Below are 17,558 nucleotides of genomic sequence, written 5' to 3'. Positions count from 1 at the left end.
TCACCAGCAGGAGAGTGAATTTGTGTGGGGGGGTGGAGGGTGAGAAAACCTGGATTTGTGCTGGAAATGGCCCACCTGATGATCACTTTAGATAAGCTATTACCAGCAGGACAGTGGGGTGGGAGGAGGTATTGGTTCATATTCTCTGTGTATATATAAAGTCTGCAGCAGTTTCCACGATATGCATCTGATGAAGTGAGCTGTAGCTCACGAAAGCTTATGCTCTAATAAATTGGTTAGTCTCTAAGGTGCCATAAGTACTCCTTTTCTTTTTGCATGTACAAATAGAATTTGGTCCTGTGCTTCTCATTCAGCCAGAACTTTCATTGATTGCAATAGACGTTTTGACTGAGTGCTGGACTGAGCCCACATAATTTATAGGTTTTTTTTTTTTGGAATATGATTTACAGTCAACCATAGAGAAGAGCAAATAAGATGGCCTTCAGGCAGAATTTCAAGAAAGGAAATCACTGAGTCATTTAGAGGGAGGATGAGATTTCCGTGTAGGCAAGGAATCCTTAGAATCACAAATGAGAGAGCGATTTCCAACTGTGGAAAGTCTATAAGATGGGGAAAAGGAGGAGAAGAGAGGAAGTCAGTACCGGAGCAGTGAAATTAACAGAGAGGGAAGTAGGTAGATCTAAGGGTAGAAAGGTGGGGTGGCCTGTTTCATGGGGAGTTTGGAAAACCAGGTGCTAGTTTTGAATTGGATTTGAGATGGATAGGAGGCCAGTGAAGGTGAGAGAAGGGTGACATGGTTCTGTTTTGTGGAATTAGAGAGTATTCTGGACACTGTGAATTTAAGGGACAGGGATTTAGGGAGACTAAAGAGTTACCTTAACTGAGCAGTCAAGATGGGAAGTGAATAAGTATACAAATAAGGCTTTCAACAGACCATCAAGGTAAGAACAAATAATATTATTTTATTAATCTAATAGGCAGATCCTAATGCTGGGTGCCCTCAATTCCATTGGAATTGGAAGTTGAAAATGCCTACACCTTGCTGGAGGCATCCAGCACCTCACAGGATCAAGCCCTAACACAGCAGAATAACATTTATATATTGCTGAAGTACATGCATATTGTACTCACTGGTGTCAAGGTAGCCTTTCACCATAACTGCTACTCATTTGAGGATCTGTGGGTCATTCATTCACTGGTACTTTGAGGACCTGATGAAAGTGTCTCTGATGACCTGCTGTTGAAAATCTTCAAAAACAGTTCAAAGGCAGGCTTCATTTTAGGAGATGTTCATGTCTGAAAAATACTAAAGAGGGTATTGTTCAAGAGAAATGTGCTAACAGCTCTACTCTAAAATAGATACATTGTATAGTCTGATGTATTGTTGAAACTCTCTGGATATTACAAAAATAGTCCCTTAAAATTTTGTTCTACAAATGTTCATCTGACAGATCTAGCCTCTATAGAAGTTTCCAAAGATTCAGATGATGTACTGCTGAGTTATCATCATCATCTACTGACGCAGAACTCTCAGCCTCTTCATCTAAATATATACTTCTATTAATTGGTACAATATTTAAGAGAGGATGCAAGGACTAGATTAATTTACAGGGGCTGTGCTGTGATGTATAATTTTAAGTAATTGCATCTCATTCTCAACATAGCAAAGATTTTTTTCAGTTAGTGATCTGGCACCGTTTCATATGTCTTGTCGGAGTATTTTCACTTTGCAGAAGTGTCAATTGCCATATTTCCATTAACTCTCCACTGTCCTCTCACAAATGGAACTATTTCTTAAGATTAATAGTACTTATAATAAAAATGCTTATCCAAAAACCCTCTTCCTTTAATTTTGTAAATCACAGATAAATTAGAGTGATCCAATGGGTTAAGTGTAAATGAATCACACATGATCCTGGGAATTTAGCAACTGAATCAATTATTTTCCTTTTGGTTATGCTGTGGTTATTATAAATAACCTCCATGCTTAATCAGTGGAGACTTAGTCTATTAATTAAGAAGACACAACAGGGAATGTTTTATTGTAGTATTAAATCCTGTCAGTTCCCATTGGCAGGATGCTATCAATACTTCTAGAAGGGTATTATTACTCTTATATACATAATGGAGCATTTTATTGGCGTCACTAACAGATGTTTTGTTGTTGCTTAAAAACAAAAATAAATAGATTTACACCAATGTAACAGAGAACTGAGTTAGACCCTCTATATCTTATTTTAGAGACAAGAGCTTCTAATAAATGTAATTAATTCCCCCTGTGGCCCTAAGCTGCGGGGGTGCTCAAAATTATGACCACTCCAAAACTAGACTACATTTTTGTTTGCTTATGTTGCCTCTTTTTGACCTGAGCGGCTAGTCAAATTTCAGAGCCTGGGGAATGTTCCATTTAGGAGCAGAAATTGGGAGACTGGTATTTTCTGTGCTGCAACTTTGTTTATTTACAAGGAATGTACAAAGTCCTGCTTCTCCAAATGCAGGAGGAACCGAGAACAAAAGGAGCAGTTTCTTAGCTTCCAGCCCCCGAGCCTCTTTAGTTAACACCAGATCCAAAAGCTCCCTTTCTAGCTTTTTTCAGGGTCACACTGTTCTCACAGGCTCCCGCTTGGCTCTCTTGGTTTCTCTGCCTCTGTGTGTGTTCTTGTCTGTTCTTCGTTTCTGTGTGTTCTCCCTTCCCTCACACGCACACACGCACGTGTTCACAATACTTAGTGGAACCACACCACCACCCTCATGATGCTAGTTCCTGGGCCGACTTATTAGGCTTTGTTTTAGGTGTGGCCCTTAACTGTTTCTTACAACTATCTTAAATGAAGGGCTTGTTTACATATCAGTTTGAAGGAGATTTTAATTCAACCAGAACAAGATTTCATCCAGCTCATATATATAAACATAAAATGCCAAGTGCTGATCTCAGTTACTCCAGTATCAATATGCACTAATTCCACTGACCTCAGCAGAATTATTCCAGATCTATCCTGGTGACACTGCGGCTATGTACATGGCAGCTGGGAGGGTGCTGTCCACACAGGTACACAGACACACGCTAGCTCTGCTCAAGCTAGTGAGCTAAAAATAGCAATGTGGCTGCAGGAGCAGCCCAGGCTAGCCACCTCAGCACAAACCCAGGGACTTGGGCAGCATCGGGCTTGGGTGGCTAATCCTAGTCACCACCACCACCATGCCACTTGGCCACACTGCTAATTTTAGCATATTAGCTTGAGCAAAGCTAGCATGGGTCTGTCTACCTTTACTGGGAAACACCCTCCCCCCTATACCCTGAGAGCAACATTTGGCCCAAAGCATTTGCTTTAGTGTTCAACATATGACACAGGAGATGTCACTTAGGGCCAGATCCTGCTCACTTTACCCACATGAGTAGTTGACTTGATTTAAATGGGGTCAGTCAAGTGAACAAGGTTCAGCCCTAGGCCCCAATCCTGCAAACACTTTATGCATGAGAATAATTTTTACACTTATGAGGCGCACCACTCCACTCAGTGTGGGAATACCCATATGCATGAGTTCATTTAAAGGACTGGAGCCTTAGTCAGAGCATACCTGAATAGGATAGGAATTTTATTGGGTTGTCTCTCAAGTATACCACTTTAGTGCCATGAGAGTGAGTTGTAATGACTGCTGCTTAATCAGAACAGAATCAGCATCAATTCCATTTAACAGGAATGAATTCAGAGAGAGTCGAGGGACTAAGTAGTATTACATAGGTGTAAAATTCTAAACTCCAGTCTTACAATACAGAAGCAGAGAAATAAATATTGAAGAAGAAACATGAAATGCTGGTTAATTTCATTTATTCAGTACAGTATTATATTTCCAGGTTTTTTCAGCCTCTTAATCAAGACAGCTGCTTTGCCTTGTATCTCACTACACAACCAATGTATGCATTAATCAACAACATCACAGAGTCTTTTATGTTTCATTGCCTAAATAATGTGCACATAGGAGGCAAGCCAATACATCGTTTTATGGAGGTTACACCAGGAGCAATATAAGCAAAGTCAAAGCTTCCACGAAAATAGAAATCCAGCTATGTCCTAAAAAAAACCCAAATTCATGCATTTCTTACCATCTGCAATAAATCTTTAGGAAGGTTAATATATTATTTTTACTAGAAGCATATCTATCATTCAATCAATGGATTTAGATGTTTTCTGGTGTATCTTTGACTTGTTTGAAACGGTAACTGATACATCAAACCAACTCTTCAGTCCTTTTGGAGACAGAGCATAGTTTGTCAAAGTGATACTGGTACTTGATCTATGTTCTTGGTTAAGAAATGATTGTCTTGGTCTATTCCGTCAAAAGTATCTATTCCAACTTTTCCTTCTAGGTTTCTTCTTGAATACTACAAATTAAGGCCACTTGTCTACTCAGTTTGAAATTCCTGTGTGAAAACTTCTCTCTCTTCCATAGTTATTACAGATGTTAATTTTTTAATAATGTTGAATAAACATCTGCATTCACATTTTTCCTCGTGAAAATTCTGTGCTTGTGGGTAACTTTTAGTGTCTCCATCATATGCACAGGTTACATGTATTCATACAAATACCTGCATACTTAAAAACATAAATAAAATAGGGAAACTGAGGACCTGATCCTTTGAGATGTTGCATATCCTCAAGTCCCATTGACCTTCATGAGAGTCGAGGGAGCTTAAAACCTCACAATCACAGGCGCTCCATGTGTGCATAATTAATAGCACAAAAGATTTATACAATTAAAACCTAATGCACTGAGACTACTTGCATAAGTAAGGATTTGGCAGGCTTGGGTTCTTTAAAATGGTACATGTTGTTTTGAAAACACAGCTAACAGCAATGAGCAGTGTACCTGCAAGACCAAAATATGTCTTTTTAATTTAATGCTGTAGCATGTCATCCAAAAGCATGAAAGATGTACATAGATCAGGGTATACTTAGGGACATATCTCAGGTGTGGTTTTATCATTGATCCAACTAATTACTCTGGCTTGTGGTATTTTTTTTTCCTGTTACATCTTTCTTCAAATATTTTTAAAGCACTCATGCAGACACAACATTTAAAATTGCTCACTGCTGGAAAGATGTTCCGAGGAGTCTTACTTCTGTCACAACGGAAGAAGTTGCAGTATTGATCAAGGCTGTTTATTTTGTTTTTTTTCGGTCTTCATCATGTTTTCCTCTCTAAATTTTAGTTTTTCATCTGGTTCCTTGGTACATCACTGAATCATCCTCACAACTTGATTTTCACAAAGCTCCATTTCTATGGTTAGCAAAATAGACATGTAAGCACATCACTATATAATTTCCTTCATCCCCTCCACACTGTTAGCACTAAATAAAATAATGAGATCATTTACCAACTAAACAATGTATAAGATTTCATTTTATTTTACCTTAACCATTCTATTTTTCCCTCCCTCCCTCACAGACGATGGAAATGCTTAAAACAAACTAAGGTAGTATGAAACTGACTAATGTAAGTGTAAGCATGGCACCAGTGGGACGAGCTGTAAAACGTTTGTGTGCTTCTGCCAAAATATGTTGCATGGCTTTCTGCTGTTGTCTTGTGTTTCTGATGTTAGGCAGCATGTTTCAGTAGCTTGTAAGCATTTCATTTTATATTTATATTCCTATTTTGGATTTGTAGTTTTAAATACCCCCTTTTTAAAATAGTCCTTGGCAAATTATCATAACATACCTGCAAGCACTGTAAAAATTATTTGTTACAATAGTGTCCAGAAGCTCCAATCAGGACCTCAGCCCATTGGGCTAGGTTTTATAGAAACACAAAATAAGAGAGCGTACATTTGGTATTCACATGAGTTAGGAGCAATGGGCTAGATTTTTAAAGGTATCTAGGTGCCAAGTGGGATTTTCAAAAGCACCAAGGCACTTCAACCTCATTGATTTCAATAGATGTTAGGCACCTATATGTTTGTGAAAATCCTACTAGGCATCCTAATAACTTTAAAAATCTGGCCAAGTGTCAATAATCCTGTGAACTCTTCTGTGGTTGTCCCTTGAAAATAACCCTCCAGATTGGCCATTATAGAATTCAAGTCACGTTAGTGTGGCTGATTGCTACATACATCTAAGCCTTTCTTATGTGAATGCTTTGTCACTAGTCTTCTACCCTAAAATGAGTAACTTTTGTGTTACTTTATATAATGGTTGTTGTGTAGAAATCAAACATATTGTACTTTCACAGTAATATGTCCAAAAGATCATTCTCGGCCAAAGAGATTATATTTTCCTTTTTTTAAAAAATACCTTTTATAAAATGTCTGAGTGAATATAACGCTCATGATGCTGGGACTAATAGCACTACCCTGAAACAGGCAAGCTTTCCTACACAGCTCCTCCAGTGCTTCCCATTAATGATCTTCAACACCCTTGCTGTTCCCATCCTGGGTTTCTCTTGAGCAGAGACAGCCACTTACATTAAACTGTGTCATGGTTTTGTGATGTGCACAAGCTGGGAGTTGAATGAAACCACCAAACTCATTTTCTTTGTGCCCTAAGCTATCATTTGAAAGCAGATCACCAGAGGTGACAGGTCAGTGCACTAGCCCAGTGTGCCACTTAGCTCCGTGTTTCTTTTCTTTTTGGACACTAGAATAGAAGCAGTGAAAAGCAGTTAGTTATGTTGTGTATGCTCAGTTCAACTCCTCACAGTTGAACTACTCACTCAGGGTTTCATAGTTATATTTTATCATTAAATGAAAGTACAACTTCACCACAACATACACATTGCTCAAGTGCATGGAATTAACAATACACATTGTGTGATAACAGAATAACTTACCAGAACTATGTCTACCTTCTAAATTATTGTGGTTATACAACTAGAAATTTGACAGCCATCTACATGCCGTTTTTACAGCTCTTCTCAGTTATCCAGCTTGAGAACTACCGCTCTCTTCCTTAAGGCACTAATGATTAGAACTAAAAGAGCTTTAAAAAGCCCATCTAGTGAGCAAGGTCATCTTTTTATTCCCTAACAAAACAGATCACTGAGCTAACAAGGCTAGGGAAGCCTTAATTAATGTCAGCAGAGCATTTAAAAAGCAAAGGGAAAATAGGTCAGTAAAAATAGTACTCTAGAGAAGTAAGGAAGATTATTTTGTGAAATCATCCCAAGAAAAGACAGGGAGCCTTATTGTCAGATATTGCTAATGCTAGGGGTGGATTACAGAAAAGTGTGGGAATAACTAACACTGTTTTGTGACCTCACAATTTTCTACATTGTGCGTTAGCCAAACCAGGTATATAAACCAGAGCTATAGAGAGGGCTAACTGACTTGCCCCAGGTCACCCAGAGAGTATAATTCATGCTTCAGCCTCTGGTCATTCATTATGATGTTTAGTTTCCTCTTAGCATTGGCATGGTGGAGGTGGAATGTGCTAGAGACTGTCATGCTGGTGCTAGGCTGAAGGCACCATGTCTTGCAGTAGTTGGCTTGCTCTGCAGCATCGTCACTCAGGGTCGTCTCCAGATCAGAAAAAGTCAGAGCCTGTCGCCCGCAGCAGATGTCATCTGCATAGATGACTGGACTGGTGGCAGGTCATTTCTGTACAGGTTGAACAAGGTTGGGCCTAGAACAGACCCCTGTGGTAATCTGTTCCTCTGTTTTTTCCAAGCACTTGTTTTCTCACCCACATGCACCTTCAACCATCTGTCTCGGAGTAGCAGTTTGATGGCATCAGTAAGCCATGGTGGGAGGACTCTTGGTATTTTAACAAGTAGACCCATGTGCCACACCATATCATACGCTGCAGAGAGGTCAAGGAAAATACCACCTGTTTCCAGGTTTCTCTGAAAATCATTTTTGATAAATATGTGATTAGCACAAGTACTTGGTCACATGTGCTTCGACCTTGTCAAAAGCCTACTTGCTCAACATTCAAGATGTTCTCCACCTCTAGTGTTATTCACTGTAAAATTAGGCATTCTAAAACCTTGAGACACACAGAAAGCAGCGATATCAGGTGGTACTTTGATGCCTGGTTTGGGTCTTTACCAGGTTTTGGGAGACTGATGACTTTTGACATGCACCAGTTTTGCAGCCAGAGGCTGAAGCATACCCAGTTTATTTAGGTCTGACCCTCAATCGAACATTGACATACAAAAAGCCACTTGAGCAAGACAGCAGCGAAGGTCAAGACACGCAACAAGCTTCTCAGCAAACTGGCAGGTTCTTCATGAGAAGCAGATGCTCCAACCTTAAAGGACTTCAGCCCTTGCCATATCATATTCAATAGCAGAGTACTGTGTGCTAGTATGTAATCAGTTGGCACACACCAAACTTGTAGACATGCAACTCAATTCAACAATGCTCATCATCACATGAATTCTCTGACTGACTCATCTTTCCTGTCTTCCAGTTCTGAGCCACATTTCTCCCCCTTACATCAGGAGGGAGATTGCGGCTGGCAAACTGCTTGAAAAGGGATGTGCCAACCCACATTGGTCCTTGTTCAATGACTTTTTAGTCCACTGGCTATACGTCTTTCATCACGACACCCACAGTGGTCGAGGTTGCCACGCCAGGATGTGATACCAGAGTCCTTGCGGTGTAAAGACTGGTATTTAACATCAATCACCAATCAGTTCCTTGTCATAGACCCTACTGCTCACCTGCCCAGCTTCGACCTGCCACGCTGTCAGTGGGCTCTTCTTAACCAATTCCGGATTGAGCAAGGCCTCTGTGCAGTCAACCAGCACTGTTGGGGTGTTCAAGACAATCCAAGCTGCAGCTGCAGCATAGATCAAACTATGATACACATTGTCGAGGGGTGCCCACTAACAAAAATTCAGGGGTGGGCTCCGAGAGCTCCACGTGGCCACTAAGAATGCTATTTCTTGCAGGGGTGCCTGAATAATGTTGATAGTGAGGGTGCTGAGAGTGATAGAACCAAACTGTAAGGCTTGTATATAATGGAATCCACTTCAAGCAAGGGGGTGCAGCAGTACCCCCAGCACTCTTAGTTCCAGCACCTATGATTGTTTGGCTCAGCGAATATTCAAATGCTAAATAAATTGTATCAGAGGGGTATCCGTGTTAGTCTGGATCTGTAAAAGCAGCAAAGAGTCCTGTGGCACCTTATAGACTAACAGACATATTGGAGCATAAGCTTTCGTGGGTGAATACCCACTTCGTCAGATGCTGCCTCTGACGAAGTGGGTATTCACCCACGAAACCTTATGTTCCAATACGTCTGTTAGTCTATAAGGTGCCGCAGGACTCTTTGCCACTAAATAAATAAATACCCAGAGAGTCAATGGAAGAGAACCCTGGTCTCTAAATTCCCAGTGTTGGTCCCCCACCACAAGACCATACTTCCTTTGTGTGAGAGCTGTAATGACATCCCTAATGACAAAGAAAAGTGGGATGATCTACCTACCCTCTGTGAGCACAGCATGATAATAGCAGGTGTTGCATTTGCTACATGTGGCTGCTGCCAGGAAGGGTAGGCCGAAAATATAGCCCTTTCTTTGTTATGGTACCACATGGTGTCCCTCTCTACTCTGTTAATTAGCATTCAGTCTGTCAACATAACTCAATGGGAGGAGGGAAAAGAAACCTAGGAAAACCAATAGCATTTTATCACCCTGTCAATAAATTAAGCTAGCAATTTATTGCTATACCTGGGTAAGCACACAGCACTGGTGTACATACAGCTGTACACAAATGGTTGATTTAGGATTTTCTAGCTAGCCAGCAGTCTGATTTTTAGGGGCACGTTCTGATGGGACGTATCTTTAAATATACTTCCTTTTTGTATTCCTATTAACAATAATTGCTGTCATGGTTTCACCTTTAGTGATCAACTTCTTAACCGCAGAGTTTTCAGGGGGAAATGGTGCTCTGAGAAATATTGAAGACAAAAAGACCATTTACCTGTTCCTGTGGAACATCGATGTACCTGTACTGCACCAGGTTTATGTTTCAAATCAAAATTCTTAACAGAAACCTAAATAGGCTGTACTGTAGGGAATGATCCTTGACTTTCTGGGATAGAAAAGGGTGCTATAATAGTACTATTCCGTCTCTAACTTATATGATGCTATCATATTCAAAAATGCAAGAATGTTCACCCTCTGGTACTGGAATGAAAAAGCTGGCAGATATGATTTTAGATTTCACAAGAGGAAAAAAAGGATGGATGATGCGGGAAGGAGAGCATACCACCTTAGCATCTAGCTTTCTTTCTCAGGGCTAGCCAGGAAGAAAAAGCAGCAGGTTTTGTCACCTTAGTCTTGACCCTGGAATGCAGAGGGAACCATCCTCAGGAAGTCCACAAAATGTGAGAAAACAGTTGTGTTGAAATAAAACATAAAGCTATCTTCAGTCTGCAACGCATTAGGGGCTGTTGTAGTAGGCTTCCTGGACACCTAAACTCCGCTCTGAAAGCAGTGCTCATATATTCTCTGAGGTGCTCAAAGTCAGCTTATCTATAAGGGGAAGAAAATATTGCTTCCATCTAGTTTGTACTTGAGGATATCTCAAGAAGTAAATCAAAGAATGCTAGGGATAAATCTTTGGAAAAGAGCATATCAAAACTTTGTTTAATTTGTTTCCACAGCTGTTGTAAAACTAACTCACTGGAGGCAACGTAATCTGAAAGTGGAATCTATTATTAAAGTGGGAAATGACTCACCAGAAGAGCAAAGTCTTTATGTCTCTCCCTTAGCATGGCTTTGTGGGTGGCATGCTTGCCTGTGGGCCAGAAGCTCCCAAACTTCACACTGCTACCTACTGCATCACTTGGGGGAGTGGAATTTCAGCTTGGAGATCACATCCTTTGGCTGAAATGTTACACTGAGTTCCCCGCTTCCTGTTTCTAGTGACTGTACGGGTTGAAGAGAGAGAGAGAGAAAATCCTGGTGTGTTGGCCAAGATTTCCTCTCAATAACACTATTTCTGAAGTTCAATGCTGTGTATTAGCTGCGCTGAGCACACAGTGGCTGCTACAATTGGCTACAGACATTCTCACTACACTACTAGCATCTAATTGGTTTATAAACCTATCTGCGCTAACTTAAATATCAGAGGCATTTTACAACACAAAGCTCCATTCTGGAAACAAACAATCTGGTGACCTCCGTATCTGAATCTGGAAGCTTGTGGTGGAATCAAATGTCTGATAAACTAAGCCATTTGGAAACAAACAGCCCAAATGTTGCCCTGACTGCACAAGTGTGGATACCTGTGGAAAGAACAGTATAGCTCAGAATTCCACATGAGGAGTTTTCTCTGAATGGCTTTATCAGGGCATGGGACTTGCTCCCACACAGAACTGTCAGAGGGTTCTGTATCCTAAACAGCAGATGCGGGGCAGAAACAGCTGTGGAAAGTTTTGATATACTCTTTTCCAAAGATTTATCCCTAATATCCTTTGATTTACTTCTTGAGATATCCTCAAGTACAAACTTGAGCACGTCAGAGAATATATGAGCACTGCTTTCAGAGCTAGGTTTAGGTATCCAGGAAGCCTATTGCAAAACCCTCTTCACTCCACCCACTTCACCAGGGGCCATCCCCTTCACCGTGGCACCAAAACTCCATGGGTTGCTGTGAACCCCACCAGCAGCAAGAACAAATCCCACACACACACAAAGGAGGAGAGGTTGCAGATGTGCAGAAGAGTTAATACTGGCTAAACAAGCAGTAATTTGTTGGGGGGTTGGTACCCCAGATACAGGGCCAGTGCAACCACTAGGCAAACTAGGCGGTTGCCTAGGGCGCCAAGTGGTTGGGGGCGGCGGTGGAGCGGAGGTAAGCTGGGGTAGGGGGGTGCGGGGAGGGCCTCCTGCAGCAAGTAACGGGGGGGGGGTCGTCACACTGGGGAACTGCTTCCCTCCCCAGTTCACCTCTGCTCTGCCTCCTCCCCTGAGCACCGCCCCGCTCTGCTTCTCTCACTCCCAGGCTTGCGCACCAAACAGCTGATTGGCGCTGCAAGCCTGGGAGACGGGAGAAGCGGCAGCGTGCTCGGGGAGGAGGCGGAGCAGAGGTGAGCTGGGGCGGGGAGCTGCTGCATGGGCGGTGGGGGGGGCAGCGCAAGGTGGAAGTTTCGCCTAGGGCACGAAACATCCTTGCATCGGCCCTTCCCAGATACATCAACCCTTTTCTCACTGCTTCTAAACAACATCCCCGCAGGTTGGTCAAATACTGAGAGGCTGTCATTGGATGGTTTCAACAGCCTTCCATCTGCATTGCATTTTAAAATTGTAGGAGGGTGCCTGAACATCAGTCCCTGCATGCCTTTTTTAGCGGCCTAAGAGCTAATTCAGGGGCTCATCAGTTGGCACCCAAGTTTGAAAATTAGGCCCTGGATCAGGGACAACTCTTTAGACATGTGAATTACAACGATTCCATTGTTGGCAGCAACAGCCTGTTATTATTGGTTCTAATTAATAAGTGAGTCCTCTGACTTCTTCAAGGCAACATTCATAATGGATTAGATGGGTGGGAGATGTCATAAAAATCTAATGAAGGTTAATTGTGATAAAATAGATTTTTGTATATTGGAAAGCAAGCTCTGATTGTGTGTCAAAATTCATAAACAAAAATAAGCACATCTATTTTATACTGATGGGGGTCGTAGGTGCATCCAAGAACTATGTGTTTAAAATTGCGAGCCATAATTTTCATAAGTGACTAGTGATTTTGGGTGCCCAACTTAAGACATCTTAGAGGATTGATTTTTTTTTAGAAGAATGGGTGCTGAGACTTTTCTGAAAACTAAGTGCCTCTAAGATGCCCCAAGTTAGGCACTCAAAAATAAGGGCACCCAATATATCTAGTCACTTTTGAAAATCTTGGCCACAATGCATATCTATAGTCTCACCGCAAGGAAAGAGTTTATGTGAGTTGTGAAAATGTTATTTAGTATAGTTTTTGTATAACTTTGTAGAATATAGGTAAGTCTGATGCATAAAATAACTGCATTGTTTGCACATTTTAAATCTAATTAATATCAGTTTGTGTAAAATATTATGAAGCCTTGTCCACATGCTTAGAATTCCTTAGTGATTGCATTTGTATTGTTTTTCAAAAATGTTCCAGAAAAAGGGATTTTACCGATTCCTACTTTTGTTGTTTGCTATGTACCTAGTATGAAATTTCATCCCACAATCCTGACCTAGAGATTTCTAAAAGTTTGCAGTTTTCAATCAGCAGGCCTGCTACTTATGGTGGCAAAGTTTACCAAGTGCCACAAAGCAGTCTCCTTCACGTACTATTTGATGAGTCTATAGGAATGGTGCCCAAACTTTTCCTATCGTGCCCCGCTCTCTACCAGTAATGGAATGTGTCCAGGGCCAGTGCAACCACTAGGCGAACTAGGGCGGTCGCCTAGGGCGCCAAGTGGTTGGGGGCAGCGGTGGAGCAGAGGTGAGCTGGGGCGGGGAGCTACTGCACGCGGCTCCCCGGGCTGAGGGAAGGGAGGGGATGGCGGAGAGCTGCCGCAGGGGTGGCTCCCCGGGCCGAGGGGAGGGGACGGCGGGGAGCTGCTGTGGGGGGGCCCCCGGGCCGAGGGGAGGGGGCGGCAGCGGTGGGGCTCAAGGTGGAAGTTTCGTCTAGGGCATGAAACCCCCTTGCACCGGCCCTGAATGTGTCTGAGCCCCACCCCCTCGGCTCCATTACTGCACAATCGGCTCAGCAGAGGAGCTGGGGCTAGAGGCTGAGCTGGCCTGGGAGCAGAGGGGGAATGAGGGCAGAGCTGGACTGGGAGGGAGCAGGGGGTGGGGTGGGGTGGGGTGGGGTGGAGCTGTGGCTGGAACTGGGCAGAGGGCGGAGCAAAGCTGCAGCTGGGGGCAAAGCAGGGCTAGGTGGCACTCCCTCCCCGCCCCCCCATGGGGGCTCACCTGGGCCCTACTGTGCACCCTCCGAACGTTCCTCTGTGCCACACAGTTTCATAGAATCATAGAATATCAGGGTTGGAAGGAACCTCAGGAGGTCATCTAGTCCAACCCCCTGCTCAAAGCAGGACCAATCCCCAACTAAATCATCCCAGCCAGGGCTTTATCAAGCCTGACCTTAAAAATATCTAAGGAAGGAGATTTCACCACCTCCCTAGGTAACGCATTCCAGTGTTTGACCACCCTCCTAGTGAAAAAGTTTTTCCTAATATCCAACCTAAACCTCCCCCACTGTAACTTGAGACCATTACTCCTTGTTCTTTTGTCAGCTACCACTGAGAACAGTCTAGATCCATCCTCTTTGGAACCCCCTTTCAGATAGTTGAAAGCAGCTATCAAATCCCCCCTCATTCTTCTCTTCCGCAGACTAAACAATCCCAGTTCCCTCAGCCTCTCCTCATAAGTCATGTGTTCCAATCCCCTAATCATTTTTGTTGCCCTCCGCTGGACTCTTTCCAATTTTTCCACATCCTTCTTGTAGTGTGGGGCCCAAAACTGGACACACTACTCCAGATGAGGCCTCACCAATGTCGAATAGAGGGGAACGATCACGTCTCTCGATCTGCTGGCAATGCCCCTACTTATACATCCCAAAATGCCATTGTCCTTCTTGGCAACAAGGGCACACTGTTGACTCATATCCAGCTTCTCGTCCACTGTAACCCCTAGGTCCTTTTCTGCAGAACTGCTGCCTAGCCACTCGGTCCCTAGTCTTTAGCAGTGCATGGGATTCTTCTGTCCTAAGTGCAGGACTCTGCACTTGTCCTTGTTGAACCTCATCAGATTTCTTTTGGCCCAAACCTCTAATTTGTCTAGGTCCCTCTGTATCCTATCTCTACCCTCCAGCGTATCTACTTCTCCTCCCAGTTTAGTGTCATCTGCAAACTTGCTGAGGGTGCAATCCACACCATCCTCCAGATCATTTATGAAGATATTGAACAAAACTGGCCCGAGGACCGACCCTTGGGGCACTCCACTTGATACCGGCTGCCAACTAGACATGGAGCCATTGATCACTATCTGTTGAGCCCGACAATCAAGCCAACTTTCTATCCACCTTATAGTCCATTCATCCAGCCCATACTTCTTTAACTTGCTGGCAAGAATACTGTGGAAGACCGTGTCAAAAGCTTTGCTAAAGTCAAGGAACAACATGTCCACCGCTTTCCCCTCATCCACAGAGCCAGTTATCTCGTCATAGAAGGCAATTAGATTAGTCAGGCATGACTTGCCCTTCGTGAATCCATGCTGACTGTTCCTGATCACTTTCCTCTCCTCTAAGTGCTTCAGAATTGATGCCTTGAGGACCTGCTCCATGATTTTTCCAGGGACTGAGGTGAGGCTGACTGGCCTGTAGTTCCCAGGATCCTCCTTCTTCCCTTTTTTAAAGATTGGCACTACATTAGCCTTTTTCCAGTCGTCCGGGACTTCCCCGGATCGCCATGAGTTTTCAAAGATAATGGCCAATGGCTCTGCAATCACATCCACCAATTCCTTTAGCACTCTCGGATGCAGCGCATCTGGCCCATGGACTTGTGCTTGTCCAGCTTTTCTAAATAGTCCCGAACCACTTCTTTCTCCACAGAGGGCTGGTCACCTCCTCCCCATGCTGTGCTGCCCAGTGCAGTAGTCTGGGAGCTGACCTTGTTTGTGAAGACAGAGGCAAAAAAAGCATTGAGTACATTAGCTTTTTCCACATCCTCTGTCACAGTTTGGGGACCACTGGTCTATAGTGAGCGTGGCAATAGAAGGTATTCACAAAATTTACCAGAAAATTAAGGCAAAAGTGAGAATTATACGACTCCCTTGAAAAGCATGGCAACTATGCAATAGTACATGGCAATGCAAATGTGTTAGTTCATAGTAATGTTGGAAATAACCTGTATAATTTCTGATATTGAAAGTACAAGTTTCTAGTACTTGTTGTCACTGAGACACCTGCACTCTCTTATCCACCAATAAGGCGATGCGAACATAATTAATGTAAAAATTTCTTTAGAGGAACTAGATTTAGTCTCTCTGGTGTTGGAACAGGGCATATTTCTCTGACCTTTCACTAACACTGACTCAGCAGAACAATAATAGAGCAGTTTCCACAGCTTAACAGATTCATCCAGAAAAGGAGTACTTGTGGCACCTTAGAGACTAACCAATTTATTTGAGCATAAGCTTTCGTGAGCTACAGCTCACTTCATCGGATGCATACTGTGGAAACTGCAGAAGACATTGTATACACAGAGACCATGAAACAATACCTCCTCCCACCCCACTCTCCTGCTGGTAAGTGGAGTGGGAGGAGGTATTGTTTCATGGTCTCTGTGTATATAATGTCTTCTGCAGTTTCCACAGTATGCACCGGCACTGGCTGTGAGCTACGGTGGCTGGTGAGTGCTGGCCAGTGCCAGGTGGCAGCCGGTTACATGTCGCCTCTTTTGCACCATGCATCGGCCCTTTACATGCTCCCCCTCTCACTGTCCTCTCCCTGCTTTGCCCCTTCAGCCCCCCCAACCCTGCTGCTCCTCCATATTGCCCCCGGTCAGGCGCGTCCCACTCCCAGCGCTGTGGGGAGAACCAGCCCCTGGTCGGAGTGCTCAGCTCATCAACAGCCTGGCCGGCAGGTTTCTTCCTTCCCCCACTGCCTCTGGCTGGGCTAGTGCCCCGGGAAAGCCCAAGACCCTCCAGCCCAGGGCGCTGGCCAGGAGGAGCCAAGCCCTGCATATGCCAAAGCTCCGCACAGCACTGTCACAGGGAAGCCTCCCTGCCCCTCAACTAAGCTCTGGAGTGGCAGGAGGGAAGTGATTTCCAGCCTGCTCATGCCCCGGCCCTGCAGGCTCCACAGCAGCCCCCTGGGCAGGGGCTTAAGCACCCTCTTCACCAACCCCCAAACCTCTGCGCCCCACTCTGGATCCTGCCAGGAGTGTGGGGCTGCTCCATCCCCTAGACACCTTTCCCTGCTGAGCCACCTCTCTGGCCCGGTTCACTGAAGCCCCTGCAGTCAGGTTCCCTGGGCCCTGGTGCACAATTCAGCCTTAGGGCTTAACCCCTTCCTGCCCAGGCTGTAGCCAGGGGACAGGAGGTGGCTGGGTTATGTCTGTGGCCAGCAGCAGCCTGGAGGTGTTAGCTGCCTTTCAACACTGTGCGGGCAGGAAGGGACAAGCTGCTTCCAGTGGGACGAGTGGGGAAGAGATGAGCTCTGCAATGACATGCTCTAAGTCATCCCTTCTCCCCTCCTCCTCCTCTCCTGAGACTGGAAGCAGCTCCCGTCCCTTCCCTCCCACAGAGTGGCAAAAGGCTGCTGCTGGCCATGTTCTGGTGTGAACCCTAGCAGAAATCTGGGAAGGGGTGCATGTGACCCCCCCCACACACACACAAGTGTTGCCTTGGGAAGATGCAGTGCCAGTTACCAGGAGAGGTGGGTCCATCCGAGGGGCCCAGCCAGGCATGGAGGTCAGAGAGCGCCAGGTAGGGAGGGTTGGGTTGGTCAGTCACCCTCCATAGGTGAGAGAGGTGTATGGGAGTGTGTGTGTGTGTGCGTGTCATTTCCCCCTCCCCCCCCGTATGTGCCACCCCTCCCTGTGTGAACCCTGAAGCTTTAAAGATAAAAAGGTAAATAAAAAGAATCCAACTACGCAGTTGTTTTTTTTAACAGGGGC

The 17,558-nt window shown here is 44.2% G+C and overlaps 1 protein-coding gene across 6 annotated transcripts in view; it reads left to right on the top strand.

Moving 5' to 3' along the window:
- The window catches only part of LHFPL3 (LHFPL tetraspan subfamily member 3), a 401,928-nt gene that overhangs the window by 346,488 nt on the left and 37,882 nt on the right, over positions 1-17,558 (top strand). The window contains exons 4-5 of one of the 6 annotated variants that reach the window (XR_012156833.1): positions 5,410-5,457; positions 6,504-6,537. The exons of 2 other annotated variants lie outside the window; for them this stretch is intronic. Coding sequence is in view for 3 of the 4 variants with exons in the window: in XM_073328518.1 (XP_073184619.1) it covers positions 5,410-5,426 (17 nt within the window). In the remaining variant the exon portion in view is untranslated. The remainder of the gene's footprint in view (positions 1-5,409; positions 5,458-6,503; positions 6,538-17,558) is intronic. 3 more of the 6 variants (XM_073328518.1, XM_073328517.1, XM_073328516.1) reach the window with 3 other exon arrangements.

The sequence above is a fragment of the Lepidochelys kempii genome, chromosome 1 (genome assembly GCF_965140265.1).
Source record: "Lepidochelys kempii isolate rLepKem1 chromosome 1, rLepKem1.hap2, whole genome shotgun sequence".
Classification (NCBI taxonomy): Eukaryota; Metazoa; Chordata; order Testudines; family Cheloniidae; genus Lepidochelys; species Lepidochelys kempii.
This window is presented reverse-complemented; position numbering and strand designations above follow the sequence as displayed.